Source organism: Vulpes vulpes, chromosome 4, assembly GCF_048418805.1.
Source record: "Vulpes vulpes isolate BD-2025 chromosome 4, VulVul3, whole genome shotgun sequence".
Classification (NCBI taxonomy): domain Eukaryota; kingdom Metazoa; phylum Chordata; class Mammalia; order Carnivora; family Canidae; genus Vulpes; species Vulpes vulpes.
In genome coordinates this window covers 119,306,797-119,318,127 of record NC_132783.1, presented here as the reverse complement: position 1 = coordinate 119,318,127, position 11,331 = coordinate 119,306,797, and the positions used below count along the sequence as shown (strand labels likewise).

The 11,331-nt window shown below is 38.9% G+C and overlaps 1 protein-coding gene across 1 annotated transcript; it reads left to right on the top strand.

The window, feature by feature from the left end:
- Positions 1–822: 822 nt before the first annotated feature.
- Positions 823–10,935, top strand: GZMK (granzyme K). The gene is made up of 5 exons (XM_072755124.1): positions 823–980; positions 1,314–1,467; positions 7,712–7,862; positions 8,624–8,893; positions 10,547–10,935. The coding sequence occupies exons 1-5, from the start codon at positions 917–919 to the stop codon at positions 10,718–10,720; spliced, it is 813 nt and encodes a 270-aa protein (XP_072611225.1). The 5' UTR covers positions 823–916; the 3' UTR covers positions 10,721–10,935.
- The last annotated feature ends 396 nt before the right edge of the window (positions 10,936–11,331 follow it).

Sequence of the window (11,331 nt, the reverse complement as noted above, 5' to 3'; positions counted from 1 at the left end):
GTGTGCCTATCATAAATAAAAATAAAATAAAATAAAAGTTTAAAAAAAAAAAAGAATCTTGTAGAGTCTTAAGTCTAATAGCTTTGGTAGTGAAGGAGAAAGTACCATAGAAAGCCTGGCAAAGGATTATCATCTGTTCTTGGGGAGAATTATGGAATGTGGTCTCTGATTTTTAAAGGATATTATCAATGCCCTGGATAATCACATGATTATTTTCAATTAAAAATGAGTATAAAGGAGAGACTTGGAATTAAAAATATGTTACTCTTGTTCCTCTCTAATATATTATGAAACCTCTCAAAAATGTAACTAAAATTAATACAATTTTGGTCAAATTTAGAGTAAATAGTATGAGTAGGAATAAGTTTGCTACAAAATATATGGGATTTTCTGGATGATGTTCGGACTTTACCTAAGCCCTATTGCAATGTAATCACAATTTGTGCAAGTTTCCATGTCTCTCCACATAATAAATCTATGTCCAAATTGAAAATAGAGAGAAACCAAATATGATAGGCACCTTTTCCCACCAGGAAAAATAATATGTATTGCCATAGAGCAATGAACATCTTTGGATTCTGTCTGCAACTTTATTAAGTTCTTATCACTTGGATATTTTTTATTTTTTCACCATTTATAACATGAGTACTCATACAGATATTGAAGATAGTTACCTCCTGTAATGAGTTCTTTATTGCATATACATATAAAAAGTGCTAAAACCATAGATCTGGTCTCCTCAAATTGATAAGCACTTTTAAACATAGGTGTGAAAAACCAACATTCACGTTCCAACACTACTGTCTGGAGCACTTGTGGTGAGAGAGATTAAACTTTCAAAGTCAAAGCTCAGTCTTCAGAACCTTCTTCCTTCACCAGTCAGAATATTTCATCTAAGCTTCTTACAGCTATTAAAATGAGGAAGTTTTCTTCTTTTTCTCTATTTTTCCTAATTGCTGGAGCTTACATGACTGCACAGTGTAAGTATCTCCTATACCTACCACATCTGTGCATTAAATGAATTTCTAGTGATTGTGTTGTTACTGTTCAATTAAAATGATTTTTCACAACCATGTCTATCCCTCTAAACTTTATTATGAGTTATGTTTATCATTAAATCATTAAGTTATATACAATTATATGTTATATACTATTAAGTGTATTATACAATTGCTTATCAGTAAAATTATAATAGCTATTAGGTGATTGTAGTGTTTTTTAAATCTTTGAAATGATATAATGACTGTCAAAAGAATTACATGAAATAATCTTCTTGGATCTTTCATATTAAATCTTTGGGTCTTCTTCTGCAGGTTTCAGCATGGAGATTATTGGAGGGAGAGAAGTGTCGGCACATTCCAGGCCATTCATGGCCTCCATTCAGTACCGCGGCCAACATCTCTGTGGAGGAGTGCTGATTCACCCACAATGGGTGCTATCAGCAGCCCACTGCCGCCCTCGCCCTCGGTGAGTACCTACTCTGGGCTGGTGTGTTTTACCTCCACCGGCTAGAAGCGAAGCTCACTTCTCCCAGAAGAGAATTATGTTTCTAACATTCTAAGTTTAATGAGCACAGTAATGTTTGATGAACAGGGATGTAATGTCAAGGGGTATGAATAACAGTTCCATCATACATATATGTGTATTTCTTTCGTTGAAATATAGTTGTCATATCATATTAAAATTAATTTCAGGTATAAAACATAGTGATTCAATAATTATGTTCATTATGATAGGCTCACCGTGATTAAGGGTATTACAATATTATTGACTCAATTCCCTGTGCTGTATTTTTCATCTCTGTGACTTACTTATTTTTAACTGGAAGTTTGTAGCTCTTAATTGTTTGCCCATTTTGTTCATCCTCCCACTCCTGCCTGCTGGCAACCACCACTTTGTTCTCCGTATTTGTGAGTCTGTTTCTCTCTTTTTTGTTGTTACTGTTTGTTTTGTTGTTTTTTGTTTTGTTTTGTTTTTAGGTTCCACATATATAATCATATGGTATTTGTCTTTCTCTGGCTTTTTTCTTCAAGCATAATGTCCTCTAAGTCCATCCATGCTGTGGTGAATGGCAAGATTTTGATCTACTCTCAGCTTCTCTAATTACTGATCAACAGATGGAGTTTACTTTCTCTCTTGCACATCCGAGTTTTCTGCCCTGAGTTTTCATTTTCAAGGAGATCTGGGCACTTCTCCCAGGCAGGCCATTGGACAGATCCAAGTCCTCTGTGGAGGGCCAGGGAAGGCAGCAATGGTAGGAATTGGAGCAGCAGTGTTCCTGACCTCATAAAGCAGCCTGGGTTTACACCTCTACTTTCCCATTTTTCAAAAGGAGAATGATAATAGTAGTTCCTGCTTCATGGGGTTTGGAGAATTAAATAGTATCTATTTGAATATTTTAATATGCTTAGCATACAGTAAGCACAAATAAGTTGCAGATGTTATTGCTATATGTAGGAGAAGCCTGCTTTGTTATAGATTTTTAGACCTCTTATGTTAACTCCTATGCCCCACCTCCCACCCCAGAGGTCTGAGGCCCACAGTTTGGGAATCACAGCTGTAAGGGGGCAACAAGCTTCCCAGCAGGGAAAAAAAAAAAAGTTCTAGATGATTTCTACAAGGAAAGAAAGATCTATTTCCCTGAGATGCTTAGAACAGGAACTTTCTCAAAGTACATTTCAGTCTGCAATTCTCTTACCCCAGCTAAAAAAGTCCCAAATTCTTCTTGGGATACTGCAACCTTTGCAAAAGGAAAAGCCATAATGGTTTGCTTGCCAGGCTATGGAACAACTGAATTGATTTGTTTCTCCATGTCGATTGCCCCCATTTTAATAAGACTAGTCACAAATTTAGAAATTTTGAAGCCTGCAGAAAGTGAGAATTTCTGCTTTATTTCTAAATAGCAAGCTACTAATCTCCAGCTTAATATGGCTACTTCATTCAAATGGAGTTTTAGCTGTCATAGAAATCACTCTTGTGTCCCTATCATTTCTGTCCCTTTTAGAGCACTTGTCTCCCGGGGACCAGCCAGGCAGAGGGTGACTATCAAAAAATGTTCATTCAATTCAAAATATGTATGTCTTCATATATCCTTACAGGACACATTCAGGTGGATTCTAACTTCCCCAGACACAGACCTTGACTTATTATAAATGTTCAACAAAGTCTGGATAGAAAGAAGGAAATAAATTCGAGGACTTTCTTTTTTTTCTAAGCCATAAACACAGTGTGTGAAGTCCTTCACAAGCCAATAAAGTGCTATCCAAAAGTAAATAATATTATTAATTTGAATTTAAAATTTTGTCAAGTGAACTTGACTTGATAGGAGTGGGTCCTCAAACTGACAAATTGGGGAAAAGATATCTTGGAATTAAAAAAAGAAAAGAAAAGAAAAACCAACTCTTGCTAAATACCATTTTAAATGGCCAGAGTTTAAAGAACTCCAGAATATGTGGATCAAATTTCCTCTCCAGGACACTTGGGTGTAAAAATGTAGGCGGTTTGGTGCTTGGAAAAATATTAAGCTTTATGAAATCCAAAATATTTATGAAATAGTTTAATGGTGGCTTCCCACAAATGTACTCCCAAGTATCCTGGGGGAATAGCTTACTAACTCCAGGCTCAGCTCTCATGGTGAAGGAAGCCAAATCTGAGGTGCCCCCTTCTCTCTACCCATCCACGCAGTCCTTACTGCATCTTTTGGCCGTTCTATTAGTTGCCTTGCCAACTGTAAAAGGAAACCCATTAAAAAGCTTCTTGTCTAATCTTTTCAACATTTCAATTTATCAGAAGCAAAACTTTCACCAGTTGTTTTCCACTGTCTTCCTGAATCCCCCCCACACACTGAGCCCCACTTCTCTCACCTGCCTGGGCTATAAATTAGATGAACTGGCACAGCCCCTTTCACGTGGCCTCACCCCATCTCAGACCGCTCAGGGCATCCAGAGTGGAATGGTGAAGGTTCAGGCCTGGGCTCAAACCAGATGAGCTGCAATCCCACTTGCATTTGCATCCTGGAGCCTCCCCTTAATATCGATGGGGCTTTCTCAAGTTTGTGAAGTTACCTGAGCCTCAGTCTTCTCATCTGCAAAGTGGGGATAATCCTGAGGGACAATATGTAAACTGTTAGCACAAAACATGGCACAGCACAGTAACATAACAACTTTTATATCATGTCATCATGTTATTATCTGTACCTTCCATGGTAGTCACTGAGGCACAAGTCTAATGACCAAGGCATGTTGAGGATGGGACTGTAACAATCCCTCTCTGACAGCCAGGTAATTCCTTCCTCTCTTAGACTAAAGAGACCTCCAGGGAGTAAGGACTCTGTCTTTGTCAGCCCTGGAGGAGTGGGCCAAAGCAGAAACACAGCTCAGTGTCAAGGTAAACTGGCAGAGGAAATAAGAGGCCTGATGGGGCTTGGCATGAGGCTTCCAGAAGTTTCATGGAAAAGAACACTGGACTTGGAATCACAAAAGCTCAGTTTCCCTACTTATCATGTGTGTCATCTTTAGCCAAAGAACTCTTCCATCAATTAGGGCTATACAGTACATCAACTTGAACAACACTGTGAAAGGGTTCTTTTTAGGCCCAGTAGAAATGATGTTTTGGGGTGCCTGGATGGCTCAGTGGGCTGACTGTCTGCCTTCTGTTCAGGTCATGATCTCTGGGTCTTGGGATCAAGCCCGGTATTGGGTTTCCTGATCAGTGCGGAGTCTCCTTCTCCCTCTGCTCCACCCTCCTCATTTGTGCTCTCTCTCTCTCTCAAATAAATAAATAAAATCTTAAAAAAAAAAAAGAAAAGAAATGATGTTTCAGTAGACAGAAAAAGATTATTTAAGCAACACATTGGTTCCTGCTCTACATGTAGTTTTGTTCTAGGTAAGTCCAGGGTGGAACTCAGAAAGCTGCATTTTAAACATAATAATTCAGATAATTCTGAAGCAAAGACCACCCATGGAGAAACCCTACAATAAACAAATGAAAATACTGCTTTATTACTTCTCTGTGTGAATTCAGACCTGTGTTTAGCTAAGGAGGTGGCATCCTAGAACTCAGGTAATTCCAGGTATCCTGTGGGGAGAAAAATTGACCTTTGTAGTATAGATTACAGCTGAAGTGTATCAGGAAATGGAAAGTCCGAAACCATTCATGGTCTGTTTGCATTGTTTTGAGTATTAACTTGTCCCAGTGGAGAGAAAAATAACCAAAATATTTCAAAGGCATTAACTAATCAAGGAAATTGACAAAAGATGAGGAAAACCAAAAATTTTCTCAGCACCCATCCCCTAATCAAAATTCATCTTCTACACCCGCATTTATACCCCACAGCCATCCTTGTGTTCATTATTTATGCATGTATCCATCTTTTCCGTTAAAGCAGGAGTCCTGGGGATTTGTTATCATTCTCCACTGTCCCCTCCCCCCAAAGTTTGGGTTTCACGAGTATGTTGAATTTGAGTTTAAATCAATCCTAGGAAATCTGATCCACATCCTTTGAGAAATTTCATCCCCATCCTGATTTTGCAATAGGCAAACTTTTCAACAAATAGAGCTGAAATTCCCAAAATAGACCAAAATAAACTCTTTTGGTAGAAACTGAAGAGTGGTCATTCCCGGCAGTCAAGCCCTACCATATGCAAACCTACCCCATTGTAGTCCTGAGCTTATTTTTCAAACCTGATACAACACTTTCTTCTTTTTTCTGCATGTTTCTGTGGCTTTTAATTCCTATTAATCTTTAATCTGAGTGTATGAATGAATGTGTGTGTTTATTTATTTTAATTTTTTAAAATTTATTTATTTATTTTTAAGATTTTATTTATTTACATATGAGAGACACAGTGACATAGGCAGGGGGAAAAGCAGGCTCCTTGCGGGGAGCTAGATGTGGGACTCCACCTTGGGACCCCGGGATTGCCCCTCTGAGCCAAAGGCAGATGCTCAACCATTGAGCCACCCAGGTGCTTCTGTTTTTATTTTTAATTGAAGTATGGTTGACATACAATATTATGAGTTTCAGATGTATAACATAGTGATTTGACAATTACGCACATCATGAAATACTCACTATGAGTATACTCACATACTGTCATGAAAGTTATTGCAATACTATTGACTATATTCCCTCTGCTGTACTTTTCAACCCCTTGAGTTATTTTATAACTGAAAGTCTGTACCTCTTAATTCCCTTCACCTATTTTGCCTATCCGCCCACCCCTCCCCTCTGTGACCACCAGTTTGTTCTATGTGTCTGTGAATCTGTTTCTGTTTGTTCATTTGCTTTGTTTTTTTTAGATTCCACATATAAGCAAAATCCTATGGTTTTTGTCTTTCTCCATCTGACTGGGCATGGATGTTTTTAATGTAATCTATCTTGATCCCTTTTCCAAGTGACAATGAAGTAGTTAAATGTAAACGAGTGTAAGTCTTTTTAGAATCTTCCCTGCTTTCTAACGGATTTGTAGCTGATTCCTAATGGCACACATCAAAATGGGATTTTTTTTATAGTATGCTGAATGCCCCAAGGTGTTTTCAAGATCTCAAAAAAACTTATTTCTGTTTTCATAACTAGAGGTAAATATAATTTTTTCAACATGCAGTGAATCAAATCAATTGTGGCACTATCAAAACACTGGTACTGGAGCTGTATATTACTGGGGTAAGACAAAACAAAACAAAACAAAAAAACAACTGTTGTTTCTTTATCTTACTCATCTTTTTATATCCTCTAAATTTCCACAATGGAGTTATCAATGGCTACTAACCCTACAGTATCTATATTTCAAATCAGGAGTAATTTTTCACCTTGATGAAAGCTTTCTATCCTTGTCTGAATTATCTTTCTAATTAACAGGACAGAACATAGCTTATCTGACAGCCACATAATGGATCTTATTCCCCATGTTGCCCTGGGTTGAGGTCTGGATATACCAGATTAGCAAATGCACAGTTGAGTCTTTACCTTTTAGTTACTAAAACACTTAATGTTGAGAAGATGAAAAAGTTCTGGAGATTGATGGTAGTGATAAATGACCAACAATGTAAATATATTTAATGCCATGGAACAGTGCATTTAAAAATGGTTTAAGTTATAAATTTTATGTTCTGTATATTTTACCTTAATTAAAAATTAACAATGGTGGGTATAAATCTCAACCCACAACTTGAGAAACATAATTTCATTTTACATATATTGATATAGGGATCCCTGGGTGGCGCAGCGGTTTGGCGCCTGCCTTTGGCCCAGGGCGCGATCCTGGAGACCCGGGATCGAATCCCACGTCGGGCTCCCGGTGCATGGAGCCTGCTTCTCCCTCTGCCTGTGTCTCTGCCTCTCTCTCTCTCTCTCTCTCTCTCTCTGTGTGACTATCATAAATTAAAAAAAAATAAAAAAAATACATATATTGATATAATTTTGTTGTAAACTTGATATCAGTCAATTAGAATTTTACTTCTTTTCCCCACAGTAGGATATAAGTAGGATATAAGTCCTGATATTCTTTTGCGATACTAGGGAAGCGGGGTGGGTCTGAGAGAAAGTCTTTTGGCCTTTGATATCATTCATTCATGCTTGGGTCCACTAAGACCTCTGTCACTCCACCTAATCCAAATAGGTGGTCCTTGTTCCTGTGTGTCTTCCACCATTTCTCTTCCTCACTAGGCTATTTGGGATTTGATCTATTACTTCTATTCTTTCTTTTTTTAGGCATGAAAAAGTCCAGTTTTTCAAAGTGATTTTAGGAGCACACTCTCTCTCAAAGAATGAAGCCTCCAAACAAACATTTGAGGTTGAAAAATTTATACCATTCTCAAGATTTATATCACATCGTAAGTCAAATGACATTATGCTGATTAAGGTATGTAGTGTTGCCTTCCTTCCATTTCTCCAGCATTCTTATACACCATAGTTCAGTTGTTACATAAAAACGTTTTGTTAGCACCAGCCACATGTTTGAGGTAATTGTGACATATCCTGGAAGGGCCCATTTTACTTCACATACTGCTTTGAAAGAAACAAGAATTTATCACCAATGCATCAGGTCTGTGTTTAAACAAGAAAAAGCAGCCCTGATGCTCATATATGTGGGAGGGAACATCCCAACAAATCCAAGGATCCCCCTTTGAAAGCCTTTTTCCCAAGTGCTTTTATCATTAACAAATAAAAAATACAAGTCCTATATGCAACAGAGACAAGTGAATTCAGGGACACATAAGTGAGTTATAACTTAGTCTAGACCATACTTAGTTTAGTTCAAACTTAGTCTAGACCATACTCAAGGGTCTTATCCTGCAGGAAACAGCCCAGCCCTCAAAGTCATGACCTATGGATGTTATTCCACAGAAAACCATCCAATGCAGAGCAAAGGCCAGTTTGCTTAAGACTGGGCAAAATTCCTGCTCTGTCTAAGCTCCCTCCCCAAGCATCATTGAGCTCTACAGGGGTTGGAGAGCATTTCAGAAAAGCAACAACCACAAATACAGCTGCAGGCTACCACCAAAGTAGATTCAAGAAGAGGGATGCCTTCCTAGACCAGAGGGACCACACATATATTGCTCAGACTAATAGCAGAATACTACTGGGAATGAATGATCATTTATTCTCTTTTCAATCTGTCAGCTTCACACGGCTGCAACGCTTGACAAATATGTCCAGCTGCTCCACCCAAGCTCCAAAAATGATATCAGAGCTGGAACAAAATGCCAGGTTACTGGCTGGGGAGCCACCGACCCACAATGTTTAAGGATCTCTGATACCCTTCGCGAAGTCACTGTTACTGTCATAAATCGAAAACTTTGCAACAGCCCAAGTTATTACAACCACAACCCTATTATAACTGCAGACATGGTATGTGCAGGAGACACCAGAGGCCAGAAGGATTCCTGCCAGGTAAGAGTCTGCCAGTCAAATAGACATCTCAGAGCGCTGTGCTATATGCAGTCAAGGCTCCATTTGCTCCCTAGCACAGAGGAGAGGGACAGAGAACACAAAATCATAACTCCAGAGAGTTCCTCTCCAGTCCTGCACTGAGTTCTCTGTTCTTTCTCATCTACCAGTGTGAACAACTCGTAAAAACGTCCCCAACACATAAGTACTCATTCAATGTCTGTTAATCAGGATGACAGACTATATCTGATAATGTTTACAGGCTTCTTCTGGGGGATGTCACAGTCCTTAGAAAGCCTAACTTTGGCTGAGGTCACTAATGGTGACTGAAAGATAACTCCCTCTCTGCGCCCCTCCCCCCAAACCCACCATTCAAGGTAATCAATCAAAGGTGTTGGAAGGCTCAAATGCAAGAAGCTCAAATATATAGTGTGTGTTTCTTTTCTTTTTTTAAAAGATTTTATTTATTTATTCATGAGAGACACAGAGAGAGAGAAAGAGGCAGAGACACAGGCAGAGGGAGAAGCAGGCTCCATGCAGGGAGCCCGACGTGGGACTCGATCCTGGGACTCCAGGATCACACTCTGGGCTGAAGGCAAGCGCTAAACCGCGTAGCCACCCAGGGATCCCCTCGTGTGTGTTTCTTAAATAACGTTGACACATTGACTAAAAGGAACAGGAGTCATACTTTTCAGAATCTTTTGTTTCCTGAGGCAGTAAAAAAACATAGGTGTTCGTGATTACAGGTGATAAATCACACAGATGGATTGATTACTAATTTTTAAGGAATTAGAATGCACTATTCACATCATACTGTATGAAGCATTGTCGAGCAGAGAGCATGGTGGTTTTAAAGATCACGTGTATCTGCTGTGCCCCAAGATTGTCATACCCCTAAGCCTCTATTTCCATGGCAACCAGAGCACAAAGTGCTGCAGTTCACAATGTGAGTGGCAGCAGAGGCAAAGGCTGCTCTTCAGATTTGAAAGCCCCCTCCTATCACCCTGTGATTTTCCTTGACAGAATTTTAGTTACATGTTTAGTTCTGAGTCCTCAAGAATCAGTTCACTGAGGATGGATTTACGAGGTGCTGTGTATGTGCAGAACATTATGTTCAATTATAGGTGAATGCAAAAACAGGATAAAAAATAAGATAGAGTCCCTGCCACCAATGTATTTACTACGATACATTTCTCTTTTCTGCCCATCTCAGTAGCAACTTGGTGTCAGCTCTGTGAGCACCAAAATGAAGTTCACAACTTAAACATTTCTTTCATTTCAGTGAATTACTTTAAACTTTATATCTACTCATTCCTTAATGAATAAAGTTCTATATCATTGATTACCGATCTTTGTATACATATGTAATCCTACAGAGACAGGGACATGGACAGAGAGATAGACAAACACACAGACAGATGGGTGGAAATATGGTCCTAGACAGACACAGGGATGTAGAGACAGACAGACAGATGGACGGAATCATTGCCCTGGCCAGAGACAGAGACAACCCACACTGAGTAAGGGGCTGTATCAGACACTTTTCAGGACACAGGGAAACCAAGGACCCACATAACAATCTTTTGAGTAATGAGTCATTGATGGCAGAAAAAGTTCAACAGCTTCTCACCAAATATCTATTTTCTTCTTTTCTAGGGTGACTCAGGTGGCCCTTTGGTTTGCAAAGGTGCCTTCTATGCCTTAGTCTCTGCAGGTCGTGAATGTGGTGATGCCAAAAAGCCTGGAATCTACACCCTAATAACCCAGAAATACCAGGCTTGGATTAAAAGCAAGCTTGAGCCACCTCATGCAGACTATGACCACAAATGATTTTCTTGGATCCACCAGTTGCTTCTTTTGTTTTCATAAGATGTTCTAGAGACCACCTTTGTCTTCCTATGTAGCTGTATGTAAAGTGGAGCACAGCTACGGTCCACTCCTACTCCTTTAGGACTGATTTTGTCAAGGAATCAAGTTCTTTTTCATATCTGTAACTGCTGTGTTTTTACTCTGCTGATTTCATTCTGAATAAAAGTTAGACTATGTCCTTGTCTTTTATGGAAACGAGATACAGCAAATGATATGCTCCCCACTCCACTCACACTCCCCCAGAGGGCAAAAGGTGATTAAACAAACCTTCAGCCAAGCACCACCTGCAACCAGGTTTATATTGTGATTTCTGCTGTGATTTACCCTAAACTGCGTTTTTAAATTAATAAACAGTAAATTCAAACACCCCAATTCAAGTGAAGAAAAAATTATCAAGGCTTATACAAATATTTAGGATAGTACTTATTATTTATTTCTGTCACACTTTGTTCCACACAGGATTTGAGGCAAAGTACAAAAATACCTGCCATAAAACCAAATATGAAATTAAAAATATTTTCCCCAAAAAATTAAAAATAGAAAATGTTATATGATCCAGAAATTCCACTGCC

What these genes read in the sequence shown, in the direction of transcription:
- GZMK (XM_072755124.1), top strand. Translation starts at nt 917, where the DNA reads ATGAGGAAGTTTTCTTCTTTTTCTCTATTTTTCCTAATTGCTGGAGCT. An exon ending in CACTGCCGCCCTCGCCCTCG is followed by an intron (nt 1,468 to 7,711) that starts GTGAGTACCTAC and finishes TTCTTTTTTTAG; the next exon opens with GCATGAAAAAGTCCAGTTTT. An exon ending in GCCAGAAGGATTCCTGCCAG is followed by an intron (nt 8,894 to 10,546) that starts GTAAGAGTCTGC and finishes CTTCTTTTCTAG; the next exon opens with GGTGACTCAGGTGGCCCTTT.